This window comes from Leucopleurus acutus, assembly GCF_964270905.1.
Source record: "Leucopleurus acutus genome assembly, chromosome: 1".
In the NCBI taxonomy this organism is placed as follows: domain Eukaryota; kingdom Metazoa; phylum Chordata; class Mammalia; order Artiodactyla; family Delphinidae; genus Leucopleurus; species Leucopleurus acutus.
In genome coordinates this window covers 153166233-153191948 of record NC_139142.1, presented here as the reverse complement: position 1 = coordinate 153191948, position 25716 = coordinate 153166233, and the positions used below count along the sequence as shown (strand labels likewise).

At 34.3% G+C, this 25716-nt stretch overlaps 1 protein-coding gene across 6 annotated transcripts in view; it reads left to right on the top strand.

The window, feature by feature from the left end:
• The window catches only part of MEF2A (myocyte enhancer factor 2A), a 174669-nt gene that overhangs the window by 67771 nt on the left and 81182 nt on the right, over positions 1–25716 (top strand). For all 6 annotated transcript variants that reach the window (XM_082837139.1, XM_082837143.1, XM_082837142.1 and 3 more), the window contains one exon: positions 14400–14582. In XM_082837139.1, the coding sequence (XP_082693265.1) occupies positions 14529–14582 (54 nt within the window). In that variant the 5' untranslated portion in view covers positions 14400–14528. The remainder of the gene's footprint in view (positions 1–14399; positions 14583–25716) is intronic.

Sequence of the window (25716 nt, the reverse complement as noted above, 5' to 3'; positions counted from 1 at the left end):
AATGTTGTTGTATTTAATGTTGTCCCAGAGTTCTCTTAGGCTGTCTTCATTTCTTTTCATTCGTTTTTCTTTATTCTGTTCCACAGCAGTGAACTCCACCATTGTGTCTTCCAGGTCACTTATCCATTCTTTTGCCTCAGTTATTCAGCTGTTGAGTCCTTCTAGTATAGTTTTCATTTCTGTTACTGTATTGTTCATCTCTGTTTGTTCTTTAATTCTTCTACGTCTTTGTTAAACATTTCTTGCGTCGTTTCGATCTTTGCCTCCGTTCTTTTTCCGAGGCCCTGGATCATCTTCACTGTCATTATTCTACATTCTTTTTCTGGAAGGTTGCCAGTCTCCACTTAATTTAGTTGTTTTTCTGTGGCTTTTTCTTGTTCCTTCATCTGGTACCTAGCTCTCTGCCTTTTCATCTTGTCTATCTTTCTGTGAATGTGGTTTTTGTTCCACAGGCTGCAGGATTGTAGTTCTTCTTGTTTTTGCTGTCTGCCCTCTCTGGTGGATGAGGCTGAGAGGCTTGTGCAAGTTTCCTGATGGACTTGTGGTGGGTAGAGCTGGCTGTTGTTCTTGTGGGCAGAGCTCAGTAAAACTTTAATCCACTTGTCTGCTGATGGGTGTGGCTGGGTTCCCTTCCTGTTGGTTGTTTGGCCTGAGGCGACCCAACACTGGAGCCTACCTGGGCTCTTTGGTGGGGCTAATGGCGGACTCTGGGAGGGCTCACGCCAAGGAGTATTTCCCAGAACTTCTGCTGCCAGTGCCCTTGTCCTCATGGTGAGAAACAGCCACACCCTGCCTCTGCAGGAGACCCTCCAACACTAGCAGGTAGGTCTGGTTCCATCTCCTGTGGGGTCACTGCTTCTTTCTCTGGGTCCCAGTGCACACGCTACTTTGTGTGTGCCCTCCGATAGTGGAGTCTCTGTTTTCCCCAGTCCTTTCGAAGTCCTGCAATCAAATCCTGCTAGCCTTCAAAGTCTGATTCTCTAGGAATTCCTCCTCCTATTGCCAGGCCCCCAGATTGGGAAGCCTGACGTGGGGCTTAGAACCCTCACTCCAGTGGGTGGACTCCTGTGGTATAAGTGTTCTCCAGTTTGTGAGTCACCCACCCAGCAGTTACGGGATTTGATTGTATTGTGATTGCTCCCCTCCTACCGTCTCACTATGGCTTCTCCTTTGTCTTTGAATGCGGGGTCTTTTTTGGTGAGTTCCAGTGTCTTCCTGTTGATGATTGTTCAGCAGTTAGTTGTGATTCCGGTGCTCTCGCAAGAGGGAGTGAAAGTACGTCCTTCTACTCCGCCATCTTGAACCAATCTCGGGAGCACGGAGTGTTAATCTGGTTAATCTGGTCCAGCAGAGCACCAGAGAAGTCCCTTAATTTGCTTTTTTATAAGGTATAATCTTAGATACCAATTTAATATTCAGTTATTGAAAATTAGCTACAAGATAATGTTTTTCATTTAATTTTCTTCTCTTGATTTCTATTGTATATGCAAAAAAGGTATAAATACATTTTAAGGGAATAAATATGTGAAATAGTGGACACAGTAAATAAAGTACTCATTTTCTAATCATAAATATTAATGTAATACATTATATCATGCTTAAAAATACATTTGTTAGTAGTAATAATCACTTTTCCTCAAATATTTGTATATATACAGTATTTTATTCTAGCCTTGTGTAGTACTTACAGCATGTATAATTTCAATTTTCCTGTTATAAAAAGTCACTTTTCCTTAGAAACTGTTGTGTACCAAAGGTTGTGCCGCTACTTTAGTGACATTGTCTGGAGCTAGGACCCATATTTTCTCACTTCACTTGTTATAGACCTTCTCAGTCATATAGTGCTTTGAAATTAGAAGCAAGTTATGAAGAAAAAGTAATTGGAAATTGCACAAAATGCTAAAGTAGAAGGAACATTTCAGTAAGGTTTAAAGTTCATGCTTTCTATCTTTCAGGATTTTAATTTTCTGACTAATTTTAAAAGTGGCCATTAGTTTTTTGTTGTGTGTAATAACTTTTTTCCTTATCACAATGATGTTTATTTTGGAAAAAATAAACTAATTTTTAAAAACTGGCCACAGTTTATTAATTTCGGTAACGTGAATATACAGTGCCATCTTGTATCTTTGCACACCATACCTACAAAATTTTAAAAATAATACTAGAATTATATATTTTCTGCCCACAACATTATATTGTGAACATTGTTATAAAATGTTCGTTTTTAATGGCTATGGTATTTCATTATATAGACAGGTCATGCCTATATGCTTATAGTCTTTTCCCTGTTCGTTTTCACTGTTTTGGGTGCATTGGGATGAACATCCATAAATGTATATATATCTTTGTCATTGTCTTATTACTTCCTTAGAATAAATTCTTGAAAGTAGAATGGTTTTTTCAAGGGAGGCTGAAAGATTTCTGTTTGAAAAAATTTTTTAATGTTGGCCAAGTTGTTTAAAGCCTTATGTCTTAAGGATAATTTGGGGCTGTTCATTTGCAACAATAATAATAAATGTTCCTTGGGGCTTTGACTCTGCCTCTTCATTTTACATTTTATCCATAGGTGAGCACATTGTTTTTCACAAGATTCCCCAAAGTGTATTTTTTTGCTCTAAGGTCTGAGTGTTATATCTAGCTTCCTTTTTGACATTTCCAGCATATGATCCCTGACTATCTCAAGTTTATTATATCCAAAATTGAATTCTTAAGTTCTCCTCTTTTATTTATTTATTTTTAAGTATTTTATTATTTACTTATTTATTTAATTTTTGGCCGTGTTGGGTCTTAGTTGCGGCACGTAGGATCTTTGTTGTGGCACGTGGGCCTCTCTCTAGTTGTGGTACATGGACTTCTCTTTACTTGTGGTGTCCGAGTTTTCTCTGTCTAGTTGTGGTACGCGGGTTTTCTCTCTCTAGTTGTGGCATGTGGGCTCCAGAGCATATGGGCTCTGTAGTTGCGGCACACGGGCTCAGTAGTTGTGGTGTGTGGGCTCAGTAGTTGTGGTGCGTGGGCTTAGTTGCCCTGTGGTGTGTGGGATCTTAGTTCCCCAACCGGGGATTGAACCTGAGTCCCCTGCAATGGAAGGTGGATTCTTTACCACTGGACCACCGGGGAAGTCGTGTCCCCCCTCACCCCCTCCCGTCTTTTAAAGAGGTAATGAATCATTAAAGATTTTCTCTTGATAGAAACCTGTTTATCTATTAAAAAGGTTCAGTTGTTGATTATACATAGTTACTTTTATTACAAAGTTTATTTTAGTAACTTTTGAAAAAAATTAATAAATAATTGATTTACCAGCATCACCAAAATGGGGTGTTCTGATAAACTCAAAGATTGGTGTTAATAAAGGCCAAGTTTAAAAGTAAAGATTCACCTTCTGTTTAAAGTCCATGCTCTTAAAATATTTATTTACTTAAGCAACAGTGTTCTTTAAAACAGTAAATATAATTGATTTTAAAAGACTGAACATCTGCAATCAGTGTTAGTGTGGTCTGAGTCTGAGTGCCAGATTCTGTGATATCTTTTAAATTAAGACAGTAGATCCCAAACTGGGAATTTTTCAGAATTTCTTTAAAAAATTTGTTATTGAGGTATAGTTGTTTTACAATATTATTTAATTTTTAGGTGTGAAACATAGTGATTCACAGTTTTTAAAGGTTATATTCCATTTATAGTTATTATAGGAAATCTTTTTGAAAATCTAGTTCCTGCTTTTAATAAAATGACATACTAAAAATTTTTTTTCAGTTAACTGAAAGTTCAGTTTAAATTAATTTTTTTTACTGTAATGACATTACTTGAATACATTTAATTAGAGATTCCTTTTTCCCCCTCTAGGATATATATTACTTTCTCTGTGGAAAAAATACCCGTCTGTGTTTGCTAAAGATAGGTTTTAGTTCTAAAGGTAGGTTTTAAATGTTGCCATTTCTGGCAAAACTCACTGTACAGAAAAATCAGTACTCATTTGACCTAAAGAGTTAGTGGTTATGTTGAATTAATAAAATGTGAATACTGTAATCATTTTAAAGGTGTGTACATACTTTTCGGGGGAGTATTTGTATTCTTTTAAATTGTGGTAAAATATACATAGCATAGTACTTACCATTTTAACCATTTTTAAGTATTCAGTCTAGTGGCATTAAAATAAATTCACATTGCTGAGCAGTGATCACCACAGGCCATCTCCAGAACTTTTTCATCATTCCATACTGAAACTCTGTACCCGTTAAACACTAACTCCCCATTCGTTCTTCTACTCCCTATCCCTCCCCATCTTTGGCAATTCGCATTTTACTTTCTGTCTCTGAATTTGACTACTCTAGGAATCTCATATAAGTGGAATTACATAATATTTGTGTTTCTGCAACTGGCTTATTTCACTTAGCATGATATTTTCAAAGTTCATTCTTGTTGTGGTTTGTGATAGGATTTCCTTTTTTAAGGCTGAAAAATATTCCATTGTATATATATATATATATATATATATATACCACATTTTGCTTCTTTGTTCATTTGCCAGTGGACGTTTGGGTTGTTTCTATCTTTTGACTATTGTGAATAATGCTTCTATGAACATTGGTGTACAAATATGTTGTTCGAGTCCTTGCTTTCAGTTCTTTTGTGTGTATACTTAGAAGTAGAATTGCTGGTTCACGTAGTAATTCTATATTTAATTTTTTAAGTAACCACCATACTTTTTTCCACAGCAGGTGTACCATTTTATATTCCCCAAAACCGAAGCATAGGGGTTCCAGTTTTTCCACATGTACCTTAACACTAATTTTCTGTTTCTTATTTTTCTTTTTTATTTGTTTCATAAAATAGCTATCCAAATGGGTGTGAAGTGGTATCTCGTGGTTTTGATATGCATTTGCCAAATGATCAGTCATGTTGAGCATCTTTTCATGTGCTTATTGGCCATTTGTATATCTTTAGAGAAGTGTCTATTCAAGTCCTTTGCCTGTTTTTAAAATTGGCTTGTTTATTTTTTGTTGTGGAGTTTTAAGGGCGCTTTATATATTCTGGCTATTAATCTCTTATCAGATATGTAATTTATAATTATTTTCACCCTCTGTGGGTTGCTGTTTTACTCTGTTGATAGTGTCCATTGACACTTTTTGACATTTGACCATGTATACATGGATTTATTTCTGGGCTCTCTGTTCTGTTCCATTGGTCTGTTATGTCTGTCTTTATGCCAGTACTGTACTGTTTTGATTACTGTAGCTTTGTAGAAAAATTTGAGATTAGGGAGTGTGAGTTTTCCAATTTCTTCCTTTTCAGTATTGTTTTGGCTGTTGTTTCTTGATATAATCCATATGAATTTTTGGATGGCTTTTCCTATTTCTGCAAAAAAAAAATAATTGGAATTTTGATAGGGATTGCATTGAATTTGTATTGTCAGGTTAACAAAATTGTCTTTCAGTCTATAAAGTGAGATGTCTATTTATTGTGTCTGCTTTAATTTCTTTATCCATCTTTTTTAGTTTTCAATGTGCAAGTCTTTCACTTCCTTGACTAAAGTTTACTCCTGAGTATTTTATTCTTTTTGATGCTATTGTAAATGGAATTATTTTACCATTTCAGAGTATTAGTGAATAGAAATGCAGCTGATTTTTGTGTGTTGATTTGTATCCTAGTATTTTGATGAATTTATTTATTCTAACAATGTTTTTTTGTGGAATCTTTAGGGGATTCTACATATATGATCATGTCATCTTCAGACAGATAATTATACTTCTTCCTTTCCAGTTTGGATGTTTTGTTTGTTTTAGAAGTGAGTATGGTGTAAGCTTTGGGGTTTTTCTATTATATATTTTTATTAAGTTGAGGTAGTTTCTTTTCCTAGTTGGATGTTTTTATCATAAAAGGGTAGTATGTTTTGTCAAATCCTTTTTCTGCATCAATTGAGATGGTTATGTGGTTTTTCTCCTTCATTCTTTTAAGGTGGCATATCACATTGATTAATTTTAGTATGTTGAACTGTTCTTGCACTCTAGCAATAAATCCCACTTGGTCATGGTGTACAGTCCTTTTGCTATGCCGCTGAATTTAGTTTGCTGGTATTTTGTTCAGGATTTTTGCATCATTGTTCATAGGGATATTGATCTGTACTTTTCTTGTACTGTCTTTGGTTTGTTATCTGGACAAAGCTGACCTTAGGAAGCGTTTCTTCCTCTTCAGGTTTTGGGAAGAGTTTGAGAAGGATTGGTGTTAGTTCTTCTTTAAATCTTTGGTAGAACCCACCAATGAAGCCATCAGGTTGAGTATTTTTCTTTTTCAGGAGATTTTTGATTACTTATTCAATCTTCTTACTAATTGTAGATCTATTCAGCTTCTCCTCCCTCCCTCCCTCCCAGTATTGGTAGGTTTTGTGTTTCTAGGAATTTGTCCATTTTATCTAGGTTATTACATTTGTTGGCATACTATTGTTACAGTACTCTGCTACTATCATGTTTATTTCTGGTAAGTAATGTCCCCACTTTCAATTCTGATGTAAGTTATTTCAGTCTTCTCTCTTTCTTAATCCATCTAGCTAAAGGTTTGTCAATTTTTTTAACCTTTTTCAAAACCAACTCTGGTTTTATTGATTTTTTTACTCTGTTTTTCTATTTTCTCTCTCTGTTCTGCTGTTTATTATTTCTTTCCTTCTGTTAGCTTTGAGTTTTCTGTTGGGGCACACCATCTTAATTACTATGGCTTTATAATAAGTCTGGTAAATGATGGTATGTGAGTCTTTAAGCTTTACCCTTCAAGGTAGCCTTCAATATTCTTATACCTTTGTATTTACAAATGGATTTTAGAGTAATACTGTCAGTTTCTGCATATAGTAAAAGAAAACCTGCTGGTATTTTGATTAGGATTGTATTGAATCTCTAGATTAATTTGGGGAGAATTGACATCTTTACAAAATTGAAACTCTGAGAATCTGCAAATGTGAATTTGTTATTTAGTATATTTTAAATTTCTCTCAGGATCAAGATTTTTTGTTTGTTTTCTGTGTTTTGTTTTAGGTAAGTGAAATAATAGCATCTTTTTTTTTTTTTTTTTTTTTTTTTTTTTTTTTTTGGTGCCACTGGGAACTCTTCAGTATGGAAGAAAAAATTGACATTGAAGGAAGGAAAAGAATTGTTGGAGTCAAGATCTTAAAAGGAAGGAAGGCAGAGTATATGAGACAGATGCTGGTGGGTTGATAGTTGTGATGGCAGGAATTTGAGGAGCTTCTCTTCTGATTGCTTTTTTTTTCCTGTCAGAATAGGTAGCAAAGTTATCAGCTGAAAGTGAGGATTAAGGATGGGTATTGCAGATGTGAGGAGATAGAATATGGCATTAAATAATCAACTAGGAAATTGGGAAATGGAAGATTACTGGGCAGTATGAAGGGAATATTTAAGATTTGAGGTTCATGACCTTCATGAATTTTGTCAGATTAATTAGCCTAGTTAGCATGGTTGTTTATTTTTCAGCCATATTCAGCTACATAGGAGCAGGCCCTCCTTAGGGGTGAGTTTTCTCCCAGGAAATGTGGCAGAAGGAGGGAGAGTGGGAGCCAAGGGACTAAGGATATATGAAAATTAAGCTGGATAAGGAGGCATGTAAGAAACATAGAGTGGGTGAGGGACAGTGAAAACATGGTAGGCTTAATAAATTGTGGAACGTAGTGGGATCAAAAGATTGTTGGAATTAGGTTATTAGAGACTGTAAGCTGGAAATACAGGAGGTGGTGGTTAGAGTCCTACATGCCATTTTAATTTCATGCCAGTAATAATTTATGGTACTGTCAGGTTTTTGTTGGTTATTGTATTGATATTAATCTTTGTTTGATAAATATATGTATAGGACAGTCCAGATTCCTTTATCTAAGACCTTTGGGGCCAGATATGTTTTGGATTGCTTCCTTTTTTCCTCCATTACTCTTTTCAGGAGTTATCAATTTTTATTTTTCAAAAAACTAACTTTTGGCTTTGTTAATCTCTGTTGTATGTTTGTTTTCTATTTCATTACTTTTTGCTCTTACCTTTATTTCATCATTTGTACTGTTTTGGGGTTTAGTTTGTTCTTTTTGTTACTCTTTCAGATGGTTGCTTAGAATATTGGTTTTTGGCCTTTCAAGTGTATATGTATTTTAAAGCTAAAATTTTTCCTCTTAAGAATAGTTTCAGCTGCATCCTATGTATTTTAATAGGAAGTGTTTTAATAGCATTCCATTAAAATTTTTTTTCTAATTTTCACTGTGATTTCTTCTTTGACCCATGGGCTATTTAGAAGTTTATTGCTTAATTTTAACATATATAAGGATTTTCTAGTTATATTGTTGTTATTAATTCATAGCTCAATTTGAGCTCAGAGAAACATGTCTGTTCTTTGAAATTTGTTAACCCTTAGTTTTGGTCCAGCGTATGGTCGTTTTTGGTAAATGTTTTTTACGTACTTACAAAGAATGTATTTTCTGCATTTGTTAGGTATAATGTTCTGTATGTCAGTTAGGTTGTTAATTGTAAAGTTCAAATCTGTTCCTGTTTCTTCTAGTCTGCTTGTTCCTTGTTTTGGTGTGCTTGTTCCTTTCTCCTTTACTGAGAAAGCTGTGTTAAAATCAACTTGCTAGGGGCTTCCCTGGTGGCGCAGTGGTTGAGAGTCCGCCTGCCGATGCAGGGGACACGGGTTCGTGCCCCGGTCCGGGAGGATCCCACATGCTGCGAAGCGGCTGGGCCCGTTAGCCATGGCCGCTGAGCCTGCGCGTCCGGAGCCTGTGCTCCACAACAGGAGAGGCCACAACAGTGAGAGGCCCACGTACCGCAAAAAAAAAAAAAAAATCAACTTGCTAGAATTGTGGACTTCACATAGTTCTTTTCATGTTGGCTTTATATACCATACTGTAGTTTCTTAGTTTAAGTTTATTTAGAAAAAGTATTTTTTAATCTGTAAAATTCAGTACAATATTTTAGCAAACTGGTCTATGGGGGAAAGTCACAAATTACCTTCTAAATGTAATTTGTTGAATATTAGAAGCACGTGTAGACATTTTGAAACATCTGCTTAGTGTCAACAAAGGGAATATGCATCTCTGATGTTTCTGGCAATAAGAAAGATATTACAATATTGTAAGCTTTTGAGCTATTATCTGCCATGAGTGTTTGTTTTGAATAAATTTCTAATTGCCTTTCATATTTGGTCCTTGATTTTGCTTAAATTTGTAGAATGCCCCAAACATGATGAGAAAATGTTAAATTGTGGAGAAGGAAAACAAAGCCAGGGAGAAAGTTATTGCATATGAAGTCATATAGTGTGCATTTTACATCCTAACCATGATAATTTACTATGATAAATGGACATTTTCTATGTTTAGTTAAATTTTAAAAGAGAAGTGATTGGGGGTTATCAGTTGATATGTAACATAATTTTTCCTATTTAAAATATTGGAAAACAAGTTCCTGGTTAGGGTTTTGCACAGAATATCTGCTTTTCAGGAAAAGATACCTGACTTAGGTGTTACCAGGTGCATTCAAATTTAGAATTGCTGTGCCTTCCTGGTGAATTGAACTTTACTGTAATGAAATATCCCACTATATTCTTATCCATATCTATATATCTATCTATCTCATGCATCAAAGTTTTCTATGGTAAAGTATAGCCACACAAGCTTTCTTTTGGTTTGTGTTTTATAAAAGATATCTTTCTCCATGCTTTTATGCTTATTCTTTCTGTATCCCCATGTCAGATATATCCTCTATAATCATCTTATAATTAGGTTTTATTTTTTTAAAATCTTATTTGGATTATTTATTAGTCCATTTTCCCCCTCTGTTAGCTTGTTAGCTGTACAGGTGGCTCTTCATGTCTGCGGGTTTTGTACCCATGGATTCATCCAACTGTAGATTGAAAATATCCAGGAAAAAAAATTACAGAAAATTCCCAAAAGCAAAGCTTGAATTTACTGCATGCCAACAACTATTTACATAGCATTTATATTTTATTATGTATTATAAGTAATCTAAGGATGATTACAAGTATATGAGAGGATTTGTGTGGGTTATATGCAAATGCTATGCCATTTTATATAAGGAACTTGCACATCCTCAGATTTTGGTATCCTCTCAGAGTCCTGGAACCAATCCTCTACAGATACCAAGGAATGACTATATATACTCTAACTGTCTTTCTAGTGGTTATCTCAGAGATTACCACATGCATCTTTCATGTTTTGAAGTCTAAAGTAAATGAGAACTTTTTCCATTTCCTAATCAATGAAAGTGTTTTAGAACACTTTAACTTCATTTACTACCCTTCCCAATTATGTATTGTTGTGCATTGTAATATTTTAAATTCCACAAAATACTGTCATTATTTTATTTAGTCAGTATTCATTTAGAGTTACATATTTAGCCCGTTCATTATATTTCAATTTTTTGGTGCATATCCAAGCTGTATCTGCAATCCCTCTTTTCCTTCTACTTGAAGAAGTCTCTTCAATGTTCCCTGGTGACAAATTTTCTGATTCTGTTTGGCTAAAAATGTCTCTATTTTGCCTTCATTTCTGAAGGTTGTTATTTTTTTTTTTTTTGCCAGATACAGAGTTCTATCTTGGCATTTACCCTGTTCCGAGCGCTCTGAAGATATCATTTTGTTGTCTTTTGGCTTCCATTATTTATTCAAAGAAGCCAGCTATATCTTACTGTTACTCTTAAAGTTAATATATTTTTTAATTTTTCTGGCTACTTTTAAGGTCTGTTTGTGGCTGTTTCTGTCTCTTTCTTTCTGTCCCTCCAACCTCCCCCTTTATTTTGATTTGCCTAAGTGTGGTTTTCTTTGTATTTGTTTTGCTTGGGAGTTTGTAGATATTCTTGGATCTGTGGCTTGATGTCATTGATCAGTTTTTTAAAGTTTTAAACTATTAGGTCTTTAAATATCTTTTCTTTCTCATATGTTCTCGCCTTCCTTTCTGGGACTCCAATTACATGAATTTTGGATCTTTTCTTCATGTTTCATAATATTTTCACACTCTTTTCTGTATTTCCCATTCTTGTGTCTTTTTGGGCTTCAGTGTATTTTCTTCTTTCCTGTTTTCTGGGTCATTGGTTCTTTCGTCAGCTGTATCTAACCTATTGTTAAACTCATCCATCAATTTCTTAATTTCTGTTTTTAAAATTGTATTTTTCAATTCTCTGTTTTCCATGTTTTTAGTGTTGTTTGCTAAAATTCTTCATTTTAAAAAATCCTTTTAACACAGTAAATTATTTTAAAACTGTTTTCTGGGATTTCCTGGTTTTGCAGTGGTTAAGAATCTGCCTGCCAATGCAGGGGACACAGGTTCGAGCCCTGGTCTGGAAAGATCCCACGTGCTGCGGAGCAACTAAGGCCCGTGCACCACAACTACGGAGCCTGAGCTCTAGAGCCTGTGAGCCACAACTACTGAGCCCGCGTGCCTAGAGCCTGTGCTCTACAACAAGAGAAGCCACCACAATGAGAAGCTTGCGCACCACAAAGAGTAGGCCCCGCTTGCCACAACTAGAGAAAGCCCACGTGCAGCAACAAAGACCCAGCACAGCCAATAAATAAATAAAGTTATTAAATCTGGTCAAAAGTATGGATCATTAAAAAAAATAAAAAACTTTTCTGCTAACACCATTATCTGAATCTATTATGGGTCTATTTCTGGTGCCATTTTAAAGTCTTAGTTTTCAGTCAGATCTTGATGGGTTGTTTTATTTTAGACATTTCATATGAAAAATGATAGGATAATTTGAATTTTGGAGTCTTCTTGCTGATAAGATTTACTTTTGCTAAAACCTTTTGGGAAGATTTTACTGGCATGCAGCTAGGCTAAGGATACTAGGTAGCCCAGATTCCCTCAGTATAGTCAGATTGAGAAGATTTGAAGCTGTACTTCTTTCCTTTTGTGGCCTGGTCTATTTCTGGTTTACCTTTTACCTAGGGTATAGTCCTTTAGATTCCCTCCAGCTTCCCAGTGTGTTTGCTGGAGCTATTCCTCCTAGCCAGGCTCTGAATTGAATTTTCGTGTCCCCACCCAAAGAAGTGTGGAAAGCTCTGCTTAGCTTCTCAGCCTCTCAACTAGTGTTTAAGAATCTATGAATGATTCTAGGGGAAAACGAGTCTAAAGTCTGGCCCCACCTGTTACTTCTAGGTCCCAGCCCTGCAAATTCTCACTGTCTTGAAAGTTCTTCAGTTGTTTTAAACAGATTACTTTTTTTTTTTTTTTGGCGGTACGTGGGCCTCTCACTGCTGTGGCCTCTCCCGTTGTGGAGCACAGGCTCCAGACGCGCAGGCTCAGCGGTCATGGCTCACGGGCCCAGCTGCTCCGCGGCATGTGGGATCTTCCTGGACCAGGGCACGAACCTGCGTCCCTTGCATCGGCAGGTGGACTCTTAACCACTGCGCCACCAGGGAAGCCCAAACAGATTACTTTTTGCTTTGCTTTTCTAGTGGTTCTCAGGGAAAGACAGGTTTTAAGCAACCTACTCCACCATTGTCTAAAGCAAAATGCTCAGATATGTTCAGAATTTTTCAGATTATACAAGTGCATATACCTTATAGGAGTTAACATATTATCTCTGTGGTGAAATGTGTGAATATTTACGTTGCCTGCTACTGTGCAAGTTTTCATAATGGGAATTGGATGTGCTGTGATCTATTATAGAACATGATTTGGAGTAAGCCAACTTCTATTGTTTATATTGCAGTCTGTTGAGAAAACAGAAACACTCCACAGCACAGCTGCTTGTTTAATTGATTCCTACCGGTGACTAGCCATCTTTCAGTTCCTCTCATGCTTCCTGCTCATTCTTGTCATAGGGTTTTTGCACATGCTATTCTGTCTGCCTAGTAAGTATATGTGCATACTCAGGTTTGAGTATGAAGCAGTTCTCAGTGAAGCCTGCCCTGACCATGAATTTAGGTCAGATAAAAGAACTTTTGTACAAACTCATTTATATGATGGTTTGACTAATGTCTGTTTTCCCCTACTAGACTCTGGATTGTGAGATCAGAAGTTATGCCTTTTTTCCTTGACCATTTTATCATATGTACCTAGTTCAGTGTTTGGAAGTACCTGTTTTGCAAGTAGGTGATCACTGAATAGGTTATCAGTTGTTAATAGTTGAGCAATTAATATTTGTATAAATAAAGAAATAACAGAATGATAAGGGAAGATATGTAAGAAATGCTGTGCTGATGATAATGATGGTTGTGATAAGAATTGGAAACTCACTGCTTTTGAGCAAAAGCCAGATTTATTTAAACACTGGATTTGCATAGTACAGTTGAAGTTTTATAGAGTTACATGTACAATATTAAAAATACTTCAAAAAATTCCCTTGAGAAATTGTTATTGTGTTATAACATTTGTCTCCCATCCCCCATCCCTCTGTAAATATTTTATTATGTAAATTTTGAAAGCACTGGGTTTTTGACACAACTGTCATTCAGAGCATGACAAGTTATACCATTGCAGTCATTCTACTGTAGAGATAAATGGAATAAAAAATCATTGTTTTTGAAAGATTTACAGTCTCAAAGGGAAATAATCTTGGAATTTATACAGATGTACCCACAAAATAAGGTGCTATGATTTATTCTACCAAGGGGAATTGGTCTTGGCTTCATCAGGGTGGTGACATTCAAAGTGAATCTTGGCTGATAAGGAGGAGATAATTAAATGGCCAAAGGAATAGCGTTTCATTTAGGTGCATATTATTACGAAAGTATATAATGTCTTTGTGGATTGACAAATAGTAATTTTGCTAGTGGCTAGGGCAGTTTGCAAGAAGAATTTGTAAAGGCAGATTGGGGCTACCCAGATTATTAGTTCATCCTTTGACATGGAGGCTATCAAAAGCTTTTAAGGATATTCCATAATGTTTTAGAGTAGAAATTCTAGAGACTCCCTGAGTTCATGTTACAAGCTCTGCCTCTTACTAGCTGTGTGACCTTGGACACATTACTTAACAGCTCTCTGCCTTAATATCCTTATTTATGAAATGGAGATGATAATTATAACTCAGAAGATTGAAGTTACGATTGAATGAGTTAAGGCATATTAGGTACTTAGAAAAGTGCCTGGCACATAGAAAGATCTCAGTAAGTGTTGTTCTTGTTTTGATGTTATTATATTCATTGAGGAAAAACTCAAAGGTTATATATAATTGCACTCTTTTAGCCAGAACTAGAGGCATGAAAAGTTTCAGGAGATATTTTAAGGGTAAAATTAACAAGACTTCAACTTGTTTACTAATTTTATGTAATGAAAAATTTCAGTTAATAATGCAGTCTGTGTGCACTATAAAGGCAGGTTTGAAATTTGTATAATAACATTTTCATGAGTTGCAAACTTATAGAACTTAAATTTTCTAATTTGTGTTTTCTTTTATATCTTATAGAAAATTTCAGCTGTAGCCCTTGAACTAGAAGCTGAAATAATAGAAGCTGTGTACCATGCATTAGGGTATTGAAGAAAATTAATTTTTGAATTAAATATTTGGAATATAAGGAAGGAAAGGTGACTGAAAATGGGGCGGAAGAAAATACAAATCACACGCATAATGGATGAAAGGAACCGACAGGTAAATGAAAATTTTAATTATCTATTTAATTGGTGTAAATTTTTTTAAAAAGGAGTGTAGGATAGAATGGTTGATTTTTTTTAAAAAATTGATTTGAAGTCTAAATATTTTTATTTTCAGACTACATTAAAACATTTAGCAATCAAAAGCTTTTGACTTTTCATCATGTGCTTTAAAGAAACTTTTTTTCTTATTATAGAAATCAGTTTTGTTAACTATAGAAAACATAAATAAGCAGAATAGGAAAAGTAAAATCACTGCAATTCCACTACTACCATCCATTGTGTAGGTTTATCATAATATATTTAGTCTTCTGTACACTTGATTATGTTTGTTAGTTTTCCATATATTGATGATTATTTTAAATTACCACCTCTGTTGTCATAATTAGGTAATACCTAAGTTAACTGTGGTTATCAGTGAATGTGTTCTGGTCAGTTAGATCTTCTGATTCACCAACAAATAATGAGAATTTTTTTACAACTCTTATTATTATAAATATTTCTAAGTCATTTATGTATATATCTCAGCTTTAATTGATAAAATATTATTGAACTTAATTTTCACTACAATGTCAGTAAACCCTTATAAATTCAGGATAGTTATAATGATACTGGTATATGAAGTCCAGAAGTTGTAAGAGTTTAAAGCAGGGGGTGGCAAACTATGTTCCATGGGCTGGCTGCCTATTTTTTATTTTTATATATAAATAAAGCATTATTAGGACATTGCCACGCACATTTGTTTACATATTGTATTTGGCTGCTTTCACACTAAAACCACAGAGTTGAGTAGTTGCCCCAGAGACTGTATGGCCCATAGACCTAAAATCTTTACTCCCTGGCCCTTTAAGAAAAAGTTTGCCAATCCCTTCATTTAAAGGAAGGAAGGAAAAATAATATCATAGACTATTGTAAAGGAACTACTACTGAAAGCATATGCAGAAGGGAGGGATACTATCTCCAGAAAGGTTGCATATCAGAAGTTTCAAGAACAGCTGGTTTTTGGAAGCTTACCAGGAATAGAACAGTACTGAAGATGTGTACTGTAAAGTCTGAGTAGTAGTAGTTCATCCAGTAATACAGATATAATTGGAGACAAAACTCAACTGAGCAGCTGGTAAAGAAGTTAGTGGAAGTGATTAGGGTTGCTGATAGACCAAACTGAAGAGGTCCCCTTGTTTCAGCTCATGAAGATTCCTTAGCTAAAGTGTTAAGGCTCACACAGTATGATTCGTTATGAAGGTTGATAAAATAGTGAAGACTGATAAAATAATCATACCATCATTCCAAAGGAATGATTCTAGCAAGATTGCAAGTAAATTTCCCTTCACAAGTCTGAGGATTGTGACATGTAGAGAGGGCATGGGGACCTGTTTCATGACCATGTGCAGCATAAATGTAAAATAGGATTTATTGGGGAATAACGTACAAGCAGAGGAGCACCTAAGATCCCTTCAGCTCTCGGTATCCCATACAGAGTCATGTTTAAATTGAGCATAGATAGACTAGAACTACTAGTGGAAAGGACTCCACATGTTTAGAGGGAAAGGACAACTAGGAATATGTAAGTGACTGTGTAATGGGAACTTTTTAAGTTAAGGAAATGACCTGGTTAAAAAAATGGGCCTGCCACTATATCTCAGCAACTAGAAATAGCCTATTCCTGTGTTGAATTTACCTGCTAAGTCAGCTTGCCAAGCTGCCAAATGGGACAAGGGTATCTGAATTTCTCCTCAGATGATTTTGGCAAAAAAAAGTGCAGAAAAGATAAAAAAGAGGTAGTTGGGTAGTTTATTTTTAAGGTTAGATTAGGAACAATTTGTCATAAACTAAAAGGGTATCTTAATTTTACTGATTTTGGAATTTGTGGATTCTGAGTTAAAAGTTTCATTATTCTTGCATTAAAGAGAAAAAATCGTTCCCATGCAGAAGAGATGTCATTTATTTCATCCACATTTGAATACCTACTTTATCTGAGATACTGCTAGGCACTGGGAACTCATTAAATACATTTAAGTGTATTGCAAATAGAAGTAAGCTTAGGTAATAGGAGTGTTTATGGAAGAAACCACCAACCTCTGATGGTGGGGTAGTTCAGGGAGCAGTTACTGAAGGAGGTAATACCAAATAGAGTTTTGAATTACTAGAGTTTTTGAGCTAGTAAGTTAAATAACACACTTAAAGTCATTGGAACATCACGTGTTCTTTTGTGCAACATTATGTTTGTGAAATTCATCATTGTTGTTGCATGGAGATGTATTTTATACATATTCATTGATGTATAATATTCCATTGTGTGACTAGAACACAGTGTATATATTTATTCTCTTGTAAATAGGCTTTTGGATTTTAGATCTACTATTCATTTGGAATTTGTTTTTGTGTGTGGTTTGAGGTGTAGGGGTCAAAATTTGATATTTTTCAGATGGATTTTCAGTTGACCCAGTGCAATTTATTGCAAAAACCATACCAAGAAAGCAGAAAAGAACACATGCTCTTCATAAAAAACTCAACAACAGGCATAATTAATCTATGATGCTAGATGTTAGGTTAATGATCTTCCTTGGGACAAGGTGATAATGACTTGGAGACAGGACAAAAGAGTGTTTCTGGGTGGTGCACCGGTGTATACTAGATTTAAGGCCATATTCTTTTCTTTGAAAATTCACTGAGCCACACACTCAGGATTTGTGAGCTTTCCTTTATGTTATGCTTTAGTACAAAGTTTACATTTTAAAAAGAACTAGACCAAGAAGGAAAAACACACAGTTTCATCAGAAGCTTCTAAGTGGAAGTGAAGTCTTTCATCCCTCTAAAGTTTTGGCATCTTCAGTCCTTTTTGCTTCAGCAGCTTTCTCATGTCTTAGAACAGGTATTTGGTGTATTTCACTCTTTTTGTAGTTGATCTCAGTGGGTTCTTTGGTCTTCCATCAGTCACTCCATTTTACTTAGAGACAGACATCCTCTTATACTTTAAATAAAAAATGAAATAGACTTAAATTATTTTAAGGCAGAATACAGAGAACAAACAGTACCTCAAACACTGTTACTTTCATTATCCAGAAGTAGTGTATGTCAATTCCGACATATTTGCTGCAGATATCTTTCCTTGTAAAAGAAAAAAATTTAAAATTTACTGTCCTCTATAATTTTTCCTAGTCTCATTCCTCTTTGCTTCCCCAAAGTAACCCCCATCATGGATTTAATTTGTATTTTCTTTATTACTTAAGCACATATTACTGAATATTGTTTCAACATGGTTTAAAAATTTTACATAATAGCATTATTATCTGCACATGCTTTTTCACTAAATGTAGTGTTTTGGAGAGTTGTCTGTGTAATTCATTTAGTACAACTAGTTCGTAGGAAAGAATATGCCTCAATTCATTTATCAGTACTTCTATCAAAGAACATTTAGGTTGTTTCCAGTTTTTTAGAAATTTTGCTGCGTATGTTATGTTAGAAATGATGCTAAAGCTACATCTGTGGACATGTCTCTGTGATAAATATCTAGAGGAGTTGCTGGGTTGAGTATGTCTGTCATAGCTTTACTGTGTGGTTTTCAAGTTGCTCTCCAAAGTGGTTGTACCAGATACACTACAGTAATTTATGAAAAATTCTTTTTCCTATACACTTTGCCTTTCTCCTTCCTTTCTCTCTCACTTTATTTTTTCATTTTTTTAAATATATTTTTTGGTCCAATGAAGGTGAAATGTTACCTGTTTTTGTGATTTGCCCATTTTTTGCTGGATTGTTGATTTTTTTCTTAAAAGTTCTTTATATATTTTAGATATTAATTATGTATGTACTTAATCTGTTTCAGATACTATCTTTCAGTCTTTACCAAAACACTTTATAAACACTTTAATGATAGAACTTATTACAGTGTTTTATAGTAGTTTATATTGCCTTTACCAATAGATTGTGAACACTTTAAAATGTGTTAAGACTTGCTTAATTTCCTAAATCATGATCAAGTTTTGGTAAATGTTCCAAGTGGACTTGAGATAAATGTGTATTCTTTTAATTGTTGGATGCAGGATTCTACATATGTCTATTCAGTCTTATTTTGTGTTCACATTATCTGTATTCTTTGTGGGTTTTTTTATGTATTTGGTTTTGGCTCATTGAGACCTGTCAGTAATTGCACTTACCACAATGATGGATTTGTCAATTTCTCTCTGTATTTTATTAGCTTAATACATATTGTTTTATATATTTGGGGAATATTTCATTAGGCTCATACATATTTAGAATTGTTACATCTTCTTGGTGAATTTTTTAATACATATTGACTTTTTCTGTCCTCAGGAAGGCATGTCTGTCTTAAATCTACTTAAATCTACTGTCTCACATTAATATAGCTACATCTTTCGTTTGGCTAGTATTTTCTTGATAGGTCTAGTTCTCTACATTTACATTCAACCTATGTCTTTATGCTTTAGGTATATCTTTTGTAAATAGTATATGGCTGGATTTTGTTTTTTATCTAGTCTGATAATATATCTTGACTCTCCATTTTACGTGGATCTTATTCTTTGTCATCCTTTGTATATATATTTGGACTGGTTTATACCATCTTAGTTGATTATTTCAATTTACTGTGAGAACCTGATAAATAGAGGTCCTGGAGGTAAAACTCACAAAAGTGTAGGTATGCCCTCCCAAGACTGGGTCCCCCTAGAGTTCTTAAGTTTTATACTTGTCCACAGTGATCCTCCAGCAACTCATCAATTACAGTTAAGATTTTCCTACCCCTGTACTGGTTCCTCTGGAGGTTTCTGCTCATGGCTCTGGTAATTTATGATTTGTAGTATCTGCCTGTCTGTCTCCAGTTTGGGAGGTAGAAGTTGCCCTGGGACCTCAACTCTCTGAGGGATCTAAGAAGAGTTGTTGATTTTTCAGTTTGTTCAGCTTTTTACTTGTTGTTAGGACAGAGTGGTGACTTCCATGAGTGTTAAGTGCTGGAGCAGAAACTCAGAGTCTCTCCTGGACTTTTAAATTCAACAATGAAATAAAGTATGTCTAAATATATATGATGTGAAAATCTTTACAGGTACTTGGGATTTAAAACATAGAAGGTCTTTTAGAGATGGTACAGTTCAACCTTCTTGAATTCAGAGAATTATATTAGTCCCAGATTTTACCCCAAATCAGGAAAGCTGGTTAGGTTAAAACCAAATGTGTCTCAGTTTATAGAGGCACTGAATTTTGTAGTCTAGCCCTTTAGTCCTATTCTTTTTCTTTATAGTTATTACAGTACTGGAGTAAAACAACAATTTAAAAATAAAATTTATGGGACTTCCCTGGTGGTCCAGTGGTTAAGAATCCGCCTTCTAATGCAGGGCACGCGGGTTTGATCCCTGGTCGGGGAACTAAGATCCCACCTGCTGCAGGGCAACTAAGCCTGCACGCTCTAGAGCGTGCATGCTACAACTAGAGAGCCGGCGTGCCACAACTAAGACCCGATGCAGCCAAATAAATAAACATTAAAAAAATTTTTTTAATAAAGATAAAATTTATGTTTATTTTGCCTGATACTGAAATAGCTTTATTAATACTGATATTTTTAAAATTTCATAATATTTAAAATAAAATGAAATTAAATGTTTAATATGTTTCAAGTAAAAAAATTTTTAAGCCTGTTGCAAAACAAAGATTCAAATTTATAGGAGGAATTCTTAGTAATTAAAGGAATGGTGGCTGCATTAATCCTGACTCTTCCAACATAATTTCTTCAAAAATAGATACAGAAAAACAAGAACAAATAAAACCTACAATCTTGGCACAACTAGAAGGCAAAGCATATCTAAATTTTACATTACCTCCAAGTAGAAAATTATTACCAAGTCACAGTGTGCTGTTTCTTGAACTTCTACTGTAAGTCTTTGAGGTGAGCAAGCATATATCAGGAAAAAGTATGTGGGAAAGGAGAAGAGGAAACCTTGTAGCTATCTTAAGATTGATTTGAAATCACTACCAAAAAGAGGAATTCTACCCTAAGTCCAAAAATTCTGAAAAATACTATTTGTAGGTCAGAAGAGACCACAGGTAAAGAAAGAACTTAAATGTATGTAGTGTTCAAGGAAGTATTATATATAGTCTTGAAAAGGTAACTATTTGAGGGAGAAGAGGGTAAAAAGGAAGGCAGAGGTACTCTTTGGAGAATGCTAGTTGAATGGAAATGAATATGTGGATATATACAAATGGATATATGTATATATCCTTCAAGACAAAAGAATATGCAAATATATATAAATATATATATATATATTTATTTATCAAAGGGCACAAAGGTCTTCTCCCCACTGCCAGTACCCCCCCCTCAAAGCCTTCCATTAAAGGGACCATACTTAACTCCTTTAGAAGGAGAGGTGATCTTGAACTAAGAATATTTTAAACCACTCCCCACTGTTTGTTCTTTCCATAGAAATACAGTGATGCAAGCAGTATTCTCCTATATATACTATTATAAAGAAGAAAACAAAATGATATTTACTACTATTTGGGTGATAAGATTGTTCCCCCAACAATGAAAAAATGGGAAAAAATTGCTATATGACTTTCCAACCTGCAATAAATTTCCTTAAACAAATATTTAGGAATGTTACAGACAAAAAAATCATGATTCAGAATTTTGAAATACTAAGAATGGAAGTGGATTTTTTTTTTTAAAGCATGGATGAAACAGAAAGTGATTGAACTCCAGAAAAAAAAAGATAAAGTCATATCAAAACAAAGACTAAATTACAAAGTGACCAAGGAATAATAGATTCAAATGAAACCTTAATAGTGATTGAAGGAAGGCAGGGAAACAACTAAATGAATGAAAATGAGATAAGTAATTTCAAAGGGTTTGAGAGAAGTGGTTGAAAAGGTAGATAGATAAAGAAGATCGAACTTATGTATCATTGCAGTCCCTGAAGAAGAAAAACAAAACCATAGAACTAATATTTAAACTATAATTAAAGTTTTCATAAATAAGAGAGAAAGTAAGATGCCAAGGATTAGGTGGACCTGCAGAGATCAACTCTGATACATATCCTACTGAAACTATTGGATTTTAAGATAAAAAAAAATCAGGGCTTCTAGGTATAAAACAACAACAAATTTATAAGTGCAGAGAATTAGACTGGCATCGAATTTTGCAAAATCGAGATAATAAAGCACAAGGCAACAGGAGAGCAGCATTTTCAAAAAATGCAGGGAAAAAAGTCTGAAGCAAAGATTTCATTTGCAGTCAAGCTGTATTCAAATACAAAGATTATAAAAGCAAGTTTTCAACATACTAGAGCTCAGGGAATTCTGTACTTATGAGCTGTTAGTGTACAATCTAGTAGAGGATAAGCTTCATACAACTGAGAGATATCTGAGGAAATAAACAAAAAAATACATGATCAACATTTAATATACTTAACTATAGATTTTAGCCTAAAGCAACAGTGGGGGCAGGGGTGGAAGAATAATGTGTTATATATTATTTATTATATGTTACTTTATTGTGATAAAATAGAAATAAGGCAACTGAGACATGGTAAGAAAGGAGAGGGAAAGAGGAAAGTAGAATAAGCACACTGGTTATTGTTTAGGCAATAGGTGGGAGTTAAAGAATATCATTAAGATTTGACACATCAAATAGTGAAAGATTAAACATGAAAACAGGAGACCAAGGGCATTTTTAAAAGCTGTAACTACAAAGGTAACCACTAGAACAAAAATGCTAATCTTTGTTAAATTTTTTTAAAATAAAGGAGCAAAGAAAACACCTCATTTAGAGAGAGGGGAAAAAAAAGGAAATATACATAATATGTATAAGCATTAAATATTTATTAAAGTATTAAAATGACAGTGAAATCTCTAAGCATTATCAGTCATATCAATAAATGTGAATGGGACTGTTTATTAAAAGAAAAAACATTTCCAGTTTAGTTCACAAGCTCCAAATATAGGCAAAAAGAGACACACCTAAAATGGAATAATCAGAAAGACTAAAAGTAAAGGTATGGGAAAAGGTATACCAGACAAATGAAAACAATGAGAAAACAGGTTATAATCCTGATATTAGATGATGTAGGATTGTAGACAGAAAAGCATTAAATGGGGCAAAGAAAGATACTTTTTAGTGCTGAAAGCTGTAATTCACCTTGAAGATGTAAGAATTAGGAATAATGGTATACTAAATACTACCTTTATCAAGCAGAAACTGAAAGAGATACAAAGAAACATAAATGGAAGCAAACTAGTAATAAGATACTTAAACATAGTAGTCTTAGTATGAAATAGATCAAATGGACAAAAAATAACTGATGATCTAAACCAGATCTAAACAGCATAATCAATAAAATTGACTTTAAGTGATATGTTGAACACTACACTTAGAAAATAGAGTATATAAGGGTACAAAGAGCATTCACCAAAATTGATCATATATTACCTAACCAAAGAAACACCAGTAAATTCAATAAAGGAGAATATTACAAACATACGCCAATTACCATGTAGTAAAACCAGAAATTAATTTTGTTTAATGGTTTTTTTGAAAGCTAATTCTACATAAGAATTTCTTTTTTGAAAAGTTTGATGTCAGTCTAACAACTTCTGGGTAAAAAGGGAAATATATAACTAAAATAACATAATTTCTAAAAATAAGAAAATAGTACACATCCATATTTATGGAATATATTTAATGTAGGAATCAGAAGAAAATTCATAGCCCTAAATACTGTTATTAATGAAAGTATAGTAAGGCTGTGAAGAAGTAGGCAGTCCTGTGCATTGCAGATGGGAATACAGATTGGTATAGCAATTTGAGGGGACGGTATTTGACGATATCTTACCAAAATTATGTATGCATTTATCTCTTGACCCAGTCCTTCAGAGTATCGATAAGAGAACTGTCTTTTGTTTCTAGATGGTAGGTTTGTTTTTCATAGTGTGGCTTAGCAATTTGAAAACTACTTAAAGTGTAATCTAAGAATGAGCAAATAAGTAAGTGTATTGTGGATAATGGGAGCTGGGTTTCTTACTGTCAGAGAAGGGAGTTAGAGCTATGGAAAGGGAGAAGCCTGTGGTAAACCCTATGACGTAGAATTAGAATTGGAAGTACCATGGATTTTAATATATTTTGATAAAAATAGAAACAGATATTGAAGTGTGTTTGTGTATGTGTGTACGTATACATATCTACTAGTTCTGTCTGTTGAGAGGGCCCAGAAACAGTGACACCCGAGTAACTTAGCCTCCATATCTTAGTTTCTAAATACAGTTCTCTACCAAAGGAATCAGAGCTTCCTGGTGAAATGGCTGATTCTAGGACTGGGGCAGGGAAAGAACAGGAAGAGCCTGGAACATTTGACTGTGCCAGGAAGTTCAAAGAATACTGGGAGCATGTCAAATGGACACAGGAAGCCGACATAGAGGATCTCTCACTGCTGAAATAAAAGACAATTTGAACATCAGAATGAGTAAAGATACGAATGAATTATAACCCATAGAATAAAATAAGAATCCATGAGTTGTTGCTGACATAAATGAATGAATGAATGAAGGGAAAGGAAAACTCTCACAGTAAAATGCCAGTTAGTAAATGTAGATAGAAAATGTAATGGAATTAGAAAATTCCCATTTGACAACCATCATGGTAATAATTTTTCAGGCAGTATTCATCAGTGGATGCAAAAATCAGTTTGTTAAAGTTTGATGAGAAAACAGAATATTTTCATAGAGATCTTCACAATATACTTACTAATTATAGGGGGAAAATAGTAGCTTTGCTGGGGGGGAAAAACTGGCAGACACTACCTTAATCAAGCTAACAATACTATTTAGGGGGTAAATAGATATGTGGATTTTCATGGGATGTATTGAGGACACATTGCTTCTAAACTATTCCTGTCCAAAATGTACAATCTGAATATAATCAGAAAGAAACAAGACAAAGCCAAATTGAGATACATACCACAATGTAAATGACCTGTATTCTGCAAAAGTGCCAAGGTCCTGAAAAACAAAGACTGAGAAAGTGTTTCAAATTAAACAGGATGCAGTTAAATGCACCATATGATCCTGGATTGGATTCTGTGCTAGAAGGAGAAAAAAAAGCAAACCATTTTTTTTCCCCTATGAAGGAAATTAGTGGGAAAATTGAGAAATTTGAATAAGGTTTATATATTAGATAATAGTGCTGTATCTCCATGTTGGTTTTTTATTTTGATAATTATATTTGTCCTTGTTTTTAAGACAGTATTTAGGGGCAAAGGGACCTTATAACCTGCAGCTTAGTCCATAGGGTTCAGAGAAAAACTTACGTGTGTTTAGAGAATGAAAATGTGGTAAAATGTTAACAGGTAATTTGGTAGAAGGATATTTGAAAGTTTTGTACTACTTTTTTTTTAAACACCTTTATTAGAGTTTGCTTTACAATGGTGTGTTAGTTACTGCTTTATAACAAAGTGAATCAGCTCTACATATACATGTATCCCCATATCTCCTCCCTTGTACTACTTTTTGAAACTTCTCTGTATGTTTGAAATTATTTCAAAATATAAAAGGATGACAAATTTATAAGAATACAAAGTTAATTTTATATTACTATTGTTATAAATTGTTAGCAATAAACCAGAGTAAAAATAGACTTAAGCACTTATAGATAAAATAAAAAGATTTAATTTATGAAGCTTGAAAGTAAAATACTAAGATTGTAGTTTTCACTGTTATGTCTTTGGCTTCACTGTTGAAACGTAAGTGTATTTTGTGCAAATCTTTCTAGTTACTGAAAAAACTCTTTTTGATCTTACTCTAGTTGGAGTAAGCTGGAGGAATGGAGGAGAGGAGGTTGTTATAAGCTAGGTCTCCTCCACTAACTCCATCCTTCAACTCCTTCTAATAGATAACTTCAGAGAAATATTTTGTATAAGTATTTTTGGAAAGGACAACAGGGTTTGTCCTAATTTTACTGCTAGTGAACTTAAGTTTTTGTTTTAGAGAATTTTCTTCAGGCATGCTTATTAGATATTCTGAAGCAGTATTACCTGTCTCATGTCTTGTTCATATCTCACTTATTTTGAAAGTCTTTGACTAGAGTAGGAATTATTCTTGCAATAAATGCTTTCCTTTGCTGATTGTCATTTTCT